This window comes from Periplaneta americana, chromosome 10, assembly GCF_040183065.1.
Source record: "Periplaneta americana isolate PAMFEO1 chromosome 10, P.americana_PAMFEO1_priV1, whole genome shotgun sequence".
Taxonomy (NCBI): Eukaryota; Metazoa; Arthropoda; class Insecta; order Blattodea; family Blattidae; genus Periplaneta; species Periplaneta americana.
Window position 1 is genome coordinate 147,099,427 of NC_091126.1, and position 15,685 is coordinate 147,115,111.

At 35.3% G+C, this 15,685-nt stretch overlaps 1 protein-coding gene and 1 non-coding gene across 6 annotated transcripts in view; one reads left to right on the forward strand and one right to left on the reverse strand.

The window, feature by feature from the left end:
- Nucleotides 1-15,685, reverse strand: part of LOC138708081 (probable serine/threonine-protein kinase DDB_G0267686) — an 88,803-nt gene that overhangs the window by 16,426 nt on the left and 56,692 nt on the right. For 4 of the 5 annotated variants that reach the window (XM_069838236.1, XM_069838234.1, XM_069838237.1 and 1 more), the window contains 2 exons: nt 14,944-15,290; nt 2,448-3,717 (listed from right to left, as the gene is read on the reverse strand). In XM_069838236.1, the coding sequence (XP_069694337.1) occupies nt 2,448-3,717; nt 14,944-15,290 (1,617 nt within the window). The remainder of the gene's footprint in view (nt 1-2,447; nt 3,718-14,943; nt 15,291-15,685) is intronic. The other variant, XM_069838235.1, reaches the window with a different exon arrangement.
- On the forward strand, nt 331-406 carry TRNAC-ACA (transfer RNA cysteine (anticodon ACA)). The gene has a single exon. It is a non-coding gene; the product is annotated as a tRNA-Cys (tRNA).

Genomic DNA, 15,685 nt, shown 5'->3' on the forward strand with positions numbered 1-15,685 from the left:
GGGATATGCAACATTGAGATATGCCCTTGCTTCACGACTGAACTAATCAGGGGCAACATCGAACATCGTGCATAAACCATAAGGTGGTTTGTGTAGCGAGTGGGACATCTTCATGAAGAAGATCACACAATTCATGTTCCAAAAAACTGTCGGTATACTTGGCCAGTCAGGCGCGGTGCTAGAACATGTGGTCCGATTAACGAATTGTCCACCATACTGGTGGTCATTTAAATATGCACTCCTGCATATATGACTTGTATCGTCTCAAATGCACGTAGTAAGGCCATAAAAGCATTATGAGAGAGGTTCGGCCAGCGCCGTGGATCGTATCCCGGCATAGCTCAGTTGGAAAGAGCGCTCAGCGCACAGAGCTGAGAGGTCCTGGGTTCGATTCCCGGTGCCGGTACGAATTTTTCTCGTATTAAATAGTAATAATACATATTGGCTACTTCATAGTAGCTCTGTAGTATTCAGTGAGGTGAGCGAGACCTCATACAAAATGAATATGTGATGTATACTGGCTCATATTTTTAATACATTATTCGTCATAATTCTGAAATAAAGTAAGTTCAGAAAAAGTGCTATATAACATTTTACTCTTGTTTTTACCTCTACATTACACCCATGAAGTTTGTACAGTGACTTATGAATCACCCTGTATATTTTTGATATTTGAAATCTTCACAAAAAACACTCTTGAAGGGAAAAGGTATGTGCAGTTTTGTTGAATGTAAGAGGCGGAAATTTCGCGAGAAAAATAAAATTCTGAATAACATGACCTAAAATTTGAGGGGGGAGAGGGGGAATTACGCGAGTAAATACAGATTTTGCCAAAATTAACTTGCCTCTTGTTTCACCATGCTCTTTGCTCCCACAATTTAGTCCCTGTTAATTCTGGTTTCTCAAAATGAAAATTACGATAATGAAATGGAGATTTAATATTAAGACATGACTCAGAATTAACCAAATAAGAAAGTGAAATATATTCTATGGGTGTTTACAGCAATGATAAGATGCATTGGTGCTGTTCTATTAACTTGAGAAATCATACAAATTCTTATAGTTGCAGTGTGGAAAGTTTTGTGTGCCACTTCATGTATGCACAAACAAAATATTCTTCTCTTCACAAAATAGATCAACTAAGGATTTTTTTTTTTTGCCATGATTAACACAAAGAAGAGCTGTGTAAATGTGTGGCATTTATATCAGGGTCATCAGCTCGAAGCACTATGGAGCATGGATTTCCTATTCCACTGCTCTGATGTCACATGATTTAGAGAGCGGACAAGTGGTTTCAGCAGTGCAGTATCGCAACAAAACACACACAAAAATTGATGCTGGCAGGACAAACTGATATTTGGGTATTATTTTTACGATTATTACTATTACAATTATCATAATTATCATTGACTTATTGTTATGGTTATTATTATTACAGTAGTAATAGTGCTGGTAACAGGTTTATTTCATACTTTTAGTGTAATTACACAATCATCTCTAGAGTACATACATTTTATACCCTGCCATTAACTATTTTGCACAAATTTCCTGTAGATTTTTATCATCATCATAATCACCATTACAAATCAAGTGCTGGGGCACGTATGAAGGTTCTTTGTCCCTTTTCTGAAAATAGCATTTATTTAAAGAATTGCCACATGTAAACATCCCTTCACAAACTCTCCTTCAGTGTCTTTTCATTAAACCAATCTTGTAACTGGGTCAAAAAGCAGATTTACTTAGATGCATAATTTCCTAAAGAAATAAATTAATAACTAATAAGATTATAATGTAAGTAAAGTACCAGTACGAATAAAAGCAGCATCTTAAGTACTTTGGGCTTAATAATTTAATCAAACTAATTAAGATTTAACGTGAACTAGTAACATACTGTGTACTTATGTCCTCAAACACATTATTTTTTAGCTGTTCAATTATCACTAACGTTTCTTCAACAAATATTTAGCATACAAGTTAATATGAAAAGTCTATTAATATCGCAGCATGTTAATTACATTTTTTCACGAGATTCTACATTTGCAGCATTATATTCAATAACTAAATAAGCTTCTCCTGATGAATGGTTGAAATCTATTGGCGTTGATGTCTATTCTTATTTATGTCAACCCCCAATTGCGAACATCTGAGTAGGCTGCATATGAAAATTTACCCCCACTGAAGTTCACTGTGTACATTGCCATTTTCCCCTCCACTGCTCTGAATGCTTCTCCCACCCTTCCAAACTGCTGAGCAAGCTTGCTCCGAATCCTGAATGCTCTGAGCTGATGATCCCTGATCTGTAGTTATGATCACACCACAGTTTGTCTTCACCAAGAGGGCGGGTTTTTAACTTCACAAAATGTGACATTTTATACATTATAATTTAAGACAGAACTATAGAACTAAAACTGCTACAAGTAGACTATAGTGTCGTGTTGTCAACAAACCTATGATTCTGTTGTGGCAATATGTGTTGCTGACTGCAGTTAGTAAATGAACTCAGGAGTTTGCTACCACTCAAAACTTGATGGTTGAACTGGTTCATCTGGTTCAGCTGGTACTGCTGATACAGGTGTTGCTGCTTGTTCTGCAAGCTCTCCTTTTCCATCATCTCTGCCAAGGCCTTCTGAGTCTCGTGGAATGGATCAAAGCCCAATTCGTCATCTGTTAACCTGCCATTGTCTTTTGTGACCGTTTCATCATTGTTGTCTATTGTTGCAGGAATGAGATTTTCTGAACTTCCATCTCTGCTCTTGCATTCTAACTCTATACTTGAATCTATATTTTTTTGTTGGCATTCAAGAAAACCTGGATGGTAATTTTCTTCTTCCAGAACAACTAAATCACCGTCCACAATATCACCACCATTCTGAAGCTTATTTTCACTATTCACTTTACACTCTCTCCCTCCCTTTCCCATTGGATTACCGAAATCCGAACTGCCTAGTACACTGAACTTGCCCCCAACAGATGGCACAGTCGTTAAGTTACTCGTGTTTCTGCCAATTAAATTCCCACTCTCAAGAACAGCAGACCGATTCCGTAGGTGCTGCGAATGTGCCTGTGACTGAGAGTTTAACTGCTTCATCAAGTTCTGACTTTGCTGCTGCCTCAAGTGGAAGTCTGCGAGAAATTTACTGGTTGCCTGTGACGGGGCCAGGCCATTTGACCTCGCCAAGTGATTCATGAGTCCCACTGGAAATTGATGTTGATGCATCATCAGTACAGTTGCCTCCTGGTGCATGTGTGGAAATACTTGCTGCATGGAGTTGCTCGCAAGGTTTCCTGTACTCACCATTTCCTCAGCACCAAAACTACTGCTTGTGCCAATTTTTTGCGACAAATGTCCACTACCACTTGTATTCACTCTAAAATCTTCACTGAGGTCTGATGCAGGAGGTGGAAAGGACGTACATATGTTTTCTACTAATGTAGCAGATTTATTTTCAACACCATCTTTGAAATTTTGGGATTGCTGTTGGTCGTTTGAGTCAAAACCATGTTTCGCATTGCCACCCTCTACCTCAGAACTCGGCTGTACTTGTTGACTGTCAGACGGTATGACAATACAACTGTTGTCTTGGTGTTGTGAATTTTGCGAAATAGTAGAATTTGAAAAGCCGAAAGCTGCTTGCCAATCTTCTGAAGAATGTACAGGAGGCAGAACATCAGGCATGTGTGTTAATGTAAGTCCATTTATTGGCCACTCTGTTGCTGCTGAAATAAAACGAAACTGCATGTATTACCACATTAGGGAAATCCAAATTGTTGTGCATAAAGCCAGAGGTAATAGTTAAAATATAATTATTCACAATGTCATGATGCTGACCTTCAAAATGTTACACAATTAGCATAATATCATGGGTGTAACCAAGGAAAAGCAAATCAATTTCAAGATAACCAAATTTATATCACAAAATTATTATAGTAAACAAAACATAAAATGGCAATTTTAGTTCATATTCATACGGTATTAGAAGATCATATGACGTATATTTATAGCTAACAAATATTTAGAAATATGAATGTCATCAATAGTATTCATTACTGCAAGAAGCAAATGTAGAGTTTCCAGCTTGGCTACCAGGTAGGATAACAAGCATCAGATATATACCCGGGACGAGAAGTTATGGCACCAGCGCGAGAGACGCATTTTAGTTCGTTTGCTTGGACTCGCCCTCACACTCAACTGGAGGGGTGTTGGGTTAGTTGGTTACTAGCATTCCGAGTGTTCAGATCGTTCTGCTACTACCGCTATTGCTAATACTGAAAACATTGTCCTTCTGAGCACCCAAATTATGGCATTGTCTAAGGTGTGAAATCATAGAGTAGTTCATAATCAAGGACATGAAATAGCATACAATGTATGGAAATTCATGTCAGAAGAGGTTTTCAATGGAATACCAATTTACTTTGAAAAGCGTGTGTGCAAGAGTACTGGCTACCACTGGTATTTCAAAGTGAACCTTGGCAAGAATCAGGAAAGAAGGGGAAAATATTGAGGCAGGAACAGCAGATTCTTTCTCCAGTCTGGAAAAATCACAGCTGAAGAAGAAGAGTGTTGCAGCTATAGACAGTTTTGATGAGGAAGTCCTAAGAAGACTCATCTATAATTTCTACGCTACGCATAAGCAGAGGCCGACTCTGTAATCGCTTCTTCCAAATTGGATATCAGTGTATGATTATGTGAAGAAAGTAGAGAACAATTACATTGAAAGTGACCACGTGATGGACAGTATTTTCGAGAACATTTCCATAAACTTAGGGGCATCTGATTCCAGCACAGATTAGTCGTCTGATTCCGACGGAGAATAAGAATATAAAGATGGAATAGCGGGCGTAATTTCATTAGGTACCTTCGGACTCTTGAGTAGGAAAGTGGTGATACTAAGGTAAGACGAATGTTTTTAGAAAGAGATGAAACGGATATGCCTGCCGCTCTGAGCTTGAGAACCATAACCCAAACAACCCCCACTCCTCTACTCTGCTGCCGGCAATTTAAAACTTCGCGCAGGTTGGTGCCATAACATCTCGTCTCAGCTCTACTTACATGGCAAGCATATGCTAAGTCACTATCAATCAGTAACCTTCCGCATTTCTTTAATCATATAACTTTGATAAACAGCATGCAGACAATTAAGTTCTTATTAAATAAAGTGTACTAAACTTCGTTTTAAAAGTTGTTCAAGCAGCATCTATCTGCATTCACACATTTCCGACAATTTTTTATTTAGTTGTAATTCATACTCTAAAAGTACACTAAAAATATGCAGGAATAACTCCGACACTATAGACCAGTGGTCGTCAGCACTTGCTGAATTGGGTAGAGTGCATAGAGGGTAAGGAACTCTGCTCCGTCGTGCACAAGGGATAGAGACAGCATACCCGCCAGCAGCAACGACTGCACACTAGGGCAGTGTCTTGTACGCAGGTAAGAGATGCTAGCCCGAGCATGCAGTGTTTTAGATGACCGCTGCTATAGACGAATGTACAGATAATTAATATCTATCTATCGGTTGTTTCAATGTTAATAACATCTTCCGACAGTATATCTCAATTCTTCTCTGTTGTTTCGCTGACTCTCCCTTCAGTTGTAGTTCTAGTATAGTGCACCTTATACCATCCCTCTCTTATGCTTTCCTTGAGGTATCCATTCCAGTATGCTTCTCTGTAATTGTTCCTCTTCCATCCATTTTACATGGCCATACCATTGTAATGGTTTCATTCTAATGTAGTCCAGAATTGTACTATTTATATTCATTCCCCCCCCCCTCCATCATTTTATTTATAATTTCATCACTTCTGGATATACGAGCTGCTCTGTGCCAAAAATTCATTTCTGTAGCAAGTTATTTTAATTCTGTTCCATTCTTTAGTGGTCAAATTTCAACTCCATAAGTAATTATATCCTTTATAATGCTACTGTAAATCTCGATTTTTTTTTGTTTTTTTTTTTTTTGTTTTCTTGTGAATATTTTGTCCCATAAAACCCCATTTAATAGTGTTATTGCAAATTTACCTTTATTATTTCTTCTTCATAATCTCCGACATGATTTATCTATATTTCTAAATGTTCACTTTTATTGTGACATCTTATAATTTCCTCTTCACTAATAACCAAATCATGTGCTGTATCCCCAAATATTACATTTTGATTTACTTCTGTTTATAATCAGTCGCCATTCTTTATATGTATTCTTCTAGCACATTTCTAATCATATATTCCAAGTCTTCTTTGTCTTGAGCTATAACAATCTGGTCATCAGTGAAGTGTAATGTATAAATAATTCTATAGTTTGCTATATGGATCTCCATTTCTGAACATTTCTGTTTCCAAACTTTCAGTGCTTTCTGAAGATATATTTTGAATAATGGAGTTAGGAAGCAACCTTGACGTAGTCTTTTGGTTATATTAAAGCTCTTTGATAATTATTTACCAATTTTTACTCTTGCTGTCAAACCCTCAAATAAAATTTTTATTGTTGTAATGATTGTTATATGAAGAGATATAATTGCAAGCTTCATGGAAATAGGTAGAAATGTTAGTACTCACGGAATTGTGTACAGGCTATTATTAATCAAAGTTATATGAGTAAAAATATGGAGGAAGTTACAGATCGACAATGCACATATGCTGGCCATGCAAGCATGTTGTATGTGCTTGTTCCTGGCTGGGAGCCCAGCTGATGCTTTGTACTTCCATTAATGTACACTAGCTATGTGGTTATTGCATTCATCTTTCCAAATAGTATCTTAATACAGAAGTCACATTTTAAAAACTTGTAATAATTGAGGTTAGTATTAATCCTTCATAAAACGAGTATATCCAATCCATAAAACCAAAGTCACTGCAGCTACCAAGAGTAAGATAAAAATTCAGTAAGTTAAATTTCAACCCTGGACCTGTACATACTTGGTTGTTACTGCTGACAACTGTACTTGTCGCATATCACATTTGATGACAACTTAGAGACACTTTCTACATATGAAATATAAACAGTGTGGCGTAAATAGCATGTATCTACTAGTATATCATCTATGCCTTCTTATTCTAAATTTATGCGTACAACAATATTATTCAATATTTATTTACGAAAAAATGTTTATCGACTATGAACTAGCCACTTTTGGAAAACTGCTGTCTTTGTGAATAACTTCGGTACATGGACAAGCCAGTAAGCATTCGACATTTATTTGAGCTATTTTGTGTATATAATTTACAATCAAATTTTGTTTGAGGATTCTGACTCGAAGCACGATTTAATTTGTACTAATATAATTTCTCTGTTGTTCACGTTCCATATATTTTCGTCAAATACTGGAGGAAAAGACACCCAACAAACTCCTTTTGCCTCCACATTTTCTTTGCATCTTCTCATGTTTTTGTTTAGTCAACTGTCCGAAGATAGGTCTGAACACCACAAGCGATACCAACAAGGCACCACTTATGAGGGAACTAGGTCAGGAGATAGTGGGGTAGGGTGGCCAGTTTCTTTCCCACTCCATTGCATGTATCGGCGATTAGCTACATATTACACTAATCAGACGTCAGATGCATACAAAAAAATTGTTCTTCCTCTGACACATACCGTCAAGTGAGATGTACTGCTTGATAATAGATGTATATATCAGTCAAAACCTCAATCAGAGGCAATCTTCCATATAAGGTAATAAATAACGCAAGGCATCACATGAATGTGTACCTCCACAATTAGCTCAAGTTGAGTGCACCATATCAAAGTAAATCTGCAATACACTGATTACTAGTTGCTTGCTGTACTTCTCACAGTTTTTCTTCAAGTAACCATCAGAATTTACAAAATTGTGAGTCATTAACATAATCTGTATTGGATTGCAAACATTTTACAATTATTTGAACATATTTTCAGCTCTTTCTCCCTCAATTGCAGTATCCTCGCACAGTTTCAACAGCCTTGGGCTGCAGTGTAAACCTTTGGGTCCCTCCTCCATTAAAGAGAGAGAGAGAGGTGCTTGAGAAATGATATCAATTTTCTATGTATGTACTATATCTTTTGAAATCATATTTTCTTGTAACTCATGAACGATAGTAAATATTCTACACACACTATATTTAAATAAATGGATCTTAATGATGACAATCTGTTGTGCTTTGATTCATATTTTTCAGAAACTACATTTTAGGTGATCTTATTACGGTCACCAGATTCAATAATTGGACTTCTTATTCAAGTAACTGATTAAAAAAAAAAAACAAACAAAGAATGGTGTCGTAACGAAATAAAAATTAATCAAAAGTAATTATATATCACTGCATAGAAATGTTCCTGTTAACAGTGATTACATAATCTAACATATAATATTATTCTAGGCAGATATTCAAATATTTTTAAATATTTACCAAAATTTGGTGATTGTAGTTGATCACATTTCCCACTACAGTCAACGTTTATGTCATTCATCTGTATAAAAACACAACTCTAGCATCCATCACAACAAAATTAGATATGTAAAAATAACAAAACATGCTGAAAGAAACAGTGGAGATCAAACATGTAACTATAGCATTAACTAAGCTGTTAAAAAAACACAAAAGCTACTGCCTTTCTAGTATTTTTATAATAACGGAAACCTGTCTAATAAACCTTTGTCATTTCGAAGACTATTTTCCATTTTAAACATCTGAATTCCAGACGAAACTTTACTTAGGAATCTCGAAGAAATAAAATTATGGCACAATTAAATGTGGTCAACTTTTAAACATGGAGAGATACATGAAAGGAATAATATGGTAAGGACAGTCAACACTAATTTCAGTAGCCACCTGTATATCAAGTACAAATATTTATCCATCACAATTGCCCAAATTTTGATTCTGAAAGTGTAGACCTATATACATCCTGAAAATATCACTTTTTATTTTAAAAAATTAATACTATTTAAAATAAAATTTGAGTATTCCCCATATAAATTTACCACACAAACTAACTCATGAATAATTCAAAACATTCTCAGTAGTTATTTTAACTCGTGAAGTACTGAATTAAACTATAAATACATTAGGGAATTACACGTTTTTATGACAATCTAGAAACTGTTTGTTTACCGCATTATAATTCTATATATTTCGAAAATTTTTTCTGTTCTATGTGTTGAAACAAAAGGGTATTTCAGGTTATACTCAAAACAATATATAGTGAGATATCAAGAATCAAAGATGGCTGACACTTCAATGCGATCTACTTTGGACCTAAAGCACTAAATACAGTGGGATGTTGATAATCCGAACGTCAATTATTTGATACGTCAAATATCTGAACTCATATTTTCTCTGATTAATTTTTCTTTAATTAGGTACCGTACATACGCTACAGTACGTATTTATTTTCCTCTAACATATTGAGAAAGATCCCAGCTGACATTATTAACAGTGATGAGATATTAAAAAGATACTGTACTGTATTATTTCCATATTAAATTTTGAAGCAGTTATTTGTAAGTTGTGGATGGCTCATTGCAGTTCATCTTCTGATGTTGCAATGATAACTTGATCATCAGCAAACAGCAGTTTGTCGAGACAAATGTTCCGGTTAATTTGTATTCTGGCATAATGGCCTAGCCTCCAAATTTTGAGGATGTGGTTCATATAAATGATAAAGAAAAGTGGTGAGAGTCCACATCCTTGTCTAACATCAAAATTTATTGGAATCCAGTTAAATATTTCATGTTCAGTTTGTATGGTAATTTAATTCTGGTTATATAAGTTGTCGATACTGGAGATAATTTGATTTGGTACATTATCGTGGCATAGAATTTCAATAAGAATGTTTCTGTTTACTTTGCCAAATGCTTTAACGAAATCAACAAATGTTAAATGTGTTTCAATATTGAATTCTAGGTTTTTTTTTTTTCTATTAAAATTTTCATAGTGAAGGAACTATCGCAACAAGAGCGACCTCGTCAAAAGCCATTTTGTTCTTCTGTAATTTTATGTTCATAGAATTGAGCCAATTTATTTTTTATTATGGCTGTATAAAATTTGTAGCCTGAATTGAGAAGACTGATATCTCTGTAGATCGTACATAGCCTTTTTAGGAAAAGATCCAGTTCCATCCAAAACCATTATAATGTTAATGTTTAATGTTATGTTTTATTTAACGACGCTCGCAACTGCAGAGGTTATATCAGCATCGCCAGATGTGCCGGAATTTTGTCCCACAGGAGTTCTTTTACATGCCAGTAAATCTACTGACATGAGCCTGTCACATTTAAGAACACTTAAATGCCATCGACTTGGCCCGGGATTGAACCCGCAACCTTGGGCATAGAAAGCCAGTGGTATACCAACTCGCCAACCAGGTTGACAAATCATTATAAATGGCACATTAATAGAACATGTGAATTCATTAAACTATTTAGGTTATAATCTATCATACATCACTGATGATGATATAGACAACAAAATCTCAAAATTTCTAAAAATTGCTGGAACCATCAACAGTGTATTCAAACCTTCCAAAGTACAAAGACATATAAGGCTGAAAATCTACAAAACTCTCACATGACCAGTTTTGGCTTATCGCAGTGAAGCATGGACACTAAGAAAATGCGACGAAAGACGGCTAACAACTGCTGAAATGAGATTCATGCGAAAAAGTGCTGGATACTCTCGCAACATATATATTCTGAAGGAATTAACCCCTTACTGCATAGGACAGTTTTGCACACACTGGTTTAATATTCAAATAACTTTAGTTCTCTTTTTCTCAACTGATGTCACATATGGTCAAATCCAGTTATTCTTAACAGTGTGCCATATCTGGCCCAGTATGCAGTTTGAAATATTATATGCTTATATTATGTTATATGAATATAAAACCGGTATGTGCCATATCTGTTCCAGTATGCGGAAAGGGGTTAAAAATTGACTCTATTGTCCATTATCTGCAGCATTACAGGCTTCAGTGGCAGACATATGTCAAGAGGATGGATCGCTCTAGATGACCCAGGCAGATTTTGTCGTATGTCCCAAGAGGTCGAAGAAATTTAGGAAGACCTGGGAAACGCTGGCAAGAGACCGTTAACAGATCCACTGAGGTCTAACACTTGAAGGATGATGATGATGATGATGATGATGATGATGATGATGATGATGACGACGACGACGACGACTACGATGTACTGTATTATAGGCTCTTCTCGGAAATTCCTTGTGCACATTGTTTATGTAAATCATCTTGCTTCAATGAGCTTTGACAAATTATCAACAATAAATGCTTAAGAACTCTCTCACTCGGAATGCTTATTGTTTGCAGAAATAACCCAACTCTTTTCACTGCCTTTTAGTGCACGAAATCTAATGGTACATTGACAAGCAGTAGTCTTATGTTACTGAATAAACACAAACAGTTTCATTTTCAGTTTGAAGAAGTTTGTTCAAGTGGTAGGTTGTCTTGTGTTCTACGCTAAAGTGATTGGATTGTGTTTTTCGATTGTCCTGTACACACTACGAGGCATGGCATCTTCTAATACACAACAAAAACGTAATGTGTTAACTATAGATACAAAATTAAAAATCTTAAATCATCTAGAAAAGGGAGAAAGTGCGTCTTTCCTGGCACGTTAATATAGCATAGGTAAATTCACTATCTCTGATATAAAAGGAAATGAAGACAGCATTTTACAATTTGCGGCAAAGCTTGACTCTCAGGATGGTTCGAAGAATAGAAAAACTATGAGGGATGCAAATGATTCCATTCTTTAACAGGCCATTTACACGTGGTTTGCATCTTCACTTCAGCAACGAAAAATCAGCGATTTCTTCAAGCAATAAGGTATGTACTGTATCGTATCACTGTTATTATTATGTATAGTACATATTTTGTATATGCAGTACAGTATTTTAACGGTATATTATTGTAAAGAAACTTTATACATATTTTATGTACTGTGACATTTTTATGTTCCACTATCCAAAGAACTGCATATTCGAACTATACCTGGTCGCAATTAGTTCGGATAATCGACGTTCCACTGTATACTAAATGTTACTAAATAAATGTCCATGGTTTAAAAAATATTTTTGTCCGTAAAACTATGTTACATTACAATCGCTGCTATTATATTTATATTATTATTTTTTTTGCTAATTTTGCCTTACGTTAAATAATAATGGAGAAATACACAATAGTTCTGAAAATAATTATTTCACACATTTATATTATGTGATTGAAACAGTAACTTCACATACAAGTAGCTATATGAAGGAATAATAACTGCATTTCTGTAATGTTATGTTATATTATAATCGTGATGAAAAGTATACAAACGATATACTATTTGAATTCACTTTGCCAAAGTAGTTTGCCTGTAAAGCATCTGAAATTGCGTCAATCCAACTGTTACAAAATGTCTATCATGATATCTGTAATGTACATATATTTGAGGAAGTGTTGTCATTAGTAAAAAGAACCTAGCAGCCAGAAAATCACTAAATTTAAGCAGGTGACTAAGTAATGGGGGAAAAATGAAGTTACGATTTAGTACCTCACCATATATTGAATCTATTTGTGAAGTCAAATAAAACACATTTTAAATAAGTTGAAAATGCACGAGAATCTCCCCATTTCTATGATATTAACTAAAAATAGTAAAGTAACTTTAAAAGAAAAACGTTCTGATTGACAAGTATTTGGCACTCATTCCATAGGCTTTACATCAATGTAGGAATCCTTGGTAACAGTACTCCTCACTGCTTGTTACACCAATGATATGGCTGAGTTAAGCTGAAATACTGGAATGACCAAAGAAACGAGAAGCAACATCACTCCTCTTGTGAAGTCAAAATTTCAGTTAATTTTGCACTCAATTAGGGGGGAAAAATTAGAGGCTGAATAATTAATGAACTTGGGGTGTGCTACAAGTAATAACATGAGCTGCTACCAGGAAGTTACAAGGAGGATAGCAATGGCAAAGGAAGCTTTTAATAGAAAATGCATCTTCTGCAGACCTCTAGAAAAAGAACTACGGAAGAGACAAATGAAGTGCTCCCTGTGGAGTGTGGCACTGTATGGGCCAGAAACATGAACATTACGACAAAGTGAAGAGAAACGAATAGAAGCATTTGAAATGTGGATATGGAGAAGAACAGGACATGTGAAATGGACAGATAGAATAAAAATTGAAGTCGCGCTAATGGATGAAGAAAGAATAATGCTCAAAATGATCAAGAAGAGAAAAAGAAATTGGCTAGGTAAGTGACTAAGAAGAAACCGCTTATTGAAGAATGCACCCAAAGGAGCGGTGAATGGGAGAAAAGTTCACGGCAGAAAAAGATATCAGAGGATAGACAACGTTAAGATATATGGATCATATGAGGAGACCAAAAGGTAGGAAGAAAAGAGGGAAGATTACAGAATGCTGAGTTTGCAGTGAAAGACTTGCCCTTGGGGATAAAAATATGACAATGAATAATTAATGACAAGAAGAGCACCCATAAATATAGAAAAATGTACAATAAACTTAGAAAACAAGAGACTCAAATGGTTCCAACACACAGACTGCCAAACACATGATCACCAAAAAGAATGTTAAATGTAAAAGTGAAACCAAGTGAAAGGCTACGGGAAAGATGGCTGCACCAAATTAAGAGAAAGCTACAGGAACAGCACTATGAATGGGAAGAAATAAATAAAAGAGAAACATGGAAAGATAAGAGACAATTGGAGGCATATTTGGAATTGACCTTCCAAAAAGGAGTACACAATAAGACGATGATGATGAAGACTCTTCACATAACATTTTGTCACTTCTCTGTGTCAAGAGAATACACTTAGGCCCGATTGTATAAACCATTTAATCTTAGATCAGAGGTTAAATTGATCCTTGTTTCAGCTGAACTTGGAATTTTGTGTTGTATAAAGTCTAATCTGAGATTAATTTGTCTCAAACTAAAGTCAACTTTGACTGAAGAAATTTCTCCGATTAAGTTAGATGATCCAAGTTCAGTTATTTCTTTTCTGTTTGAAATATATGAGTGACAGATTGTGCAAATAAAATATCCATTATTATTAATATTAATATATATGTTACGTACATTTATATATATTTCTTTCAATTTCTTGCCTTAATACACAAACATTCTTATATTTTATAAGGCTCTATTGTGTCCAGCAGTATCAAATAACATAACCTATAATTATATTATGTTTATAACAACCATTAATTATTAATGGATATGATAGGTACATTCATAAATGTTCAATTAATATGTTTAGCAGTATCAAACACCATAATATGATAACAACTTGGAGAACAGTCAACCTTCTTCTTATTGTCCGCCATTATTTACATCGAAAAAAAAAAAACCCAGTGTCTCCAACAGAGTGTAATACGGAAAGTCGCCAAAAAGTAGTTGTAAAGTCGCTAGATTTCTCATTATCAACAAAGAGAGATTAAATTTTGTCACTATGGGGTGCTAAAAAGGTTACTAAAGCCCTATTTAAGCAATATAAAAGTTAAAAGAAATTGTTGTTGAAAAAGAGTTAAAATCGCTAGATTGGCAACACTGAACAAACATGTATAACATGGTCGGCGCATCACGTATTTCACCTGTTTATGCGATGTTGCCAAATCCTTTTCACGTGAACTCAGATTGCATTTGAACCAAGGTAATTTGATCGCAGAAAAGTTTTATACAATAGAAGAAGTGTCTGAACTCGGTTTACTTTTCGATCTTCGATCAAAATTGATCTTTAGTCAGGGAGTTTTATACAATTGGGCCTTATTGTGTTAAAAAGATTATCTCTCTTGACTACACATGGCATGTAACAGAGTTGCTCGAACTAATTTCTTACAGGATCACAATACTTTTTTTGTGCAATGGCATGCCAATGGCACTGGGAAGAATGATTATCCAACATCATCATCTGCACACAAGCATAAAAAGTGCAGTTTATTTCTTACCTGATCCTGAAGGAGTTGCAGCTACTTTTGTGAAGTTATTAGTAGAGAAAAATGAATTGTTATCAGGTTCAAATAACGTAGCTCTATGGTTCGTTGGCAGGATCCGACCACCCAATTGCTGTCTTCCGTTAGAACAGGAGTCATCATTTTCCTGAATATCAGATTCTGCTTCCACAGTCATTTCGCTTGATGAGGAAGAACTGCAATTGTTAGGTAACCTAGAAGAATGTTGCAAGCTCTGATGTAGGTCATGGGAAGATAAGGATATTGATCTTGAACTTGAATGCTGCATCTTGATGTGTGCCGATTCATCTTGCAAGCTGGTCTGCAATTTCTCTTTCGCTTTCCTAATAATAAACATCACTGTATTATACTACAAGTATGTGTGCATTAAGTATCATACCGAGAAAAATATTATTTTATAACTGTTAATCTTAATAGGCTAACAAATCGTCAGACATAAGTCAATATGGAACTAAGAATTATACCGAGTAGTAGCAGAAAAAAAAAAGCACAGCAGTGTCAACAATTGATAACAGTACTGATAACAGAAAAGCACTGTGGTGTTAACATTTTTACTACTGATAAAATAAAAATGCACTGCAATATCAACACTTTTGCTACCGATAAGAGAAAAGTGCAGCAGTGTCAAGAGTTAAAAGGATCAACAGTTTTAATATTGATGACAGGAAAGCATAGAAGTGTCAATATTTCTAAGACTGGTAACAGGAAAGCACAGCAG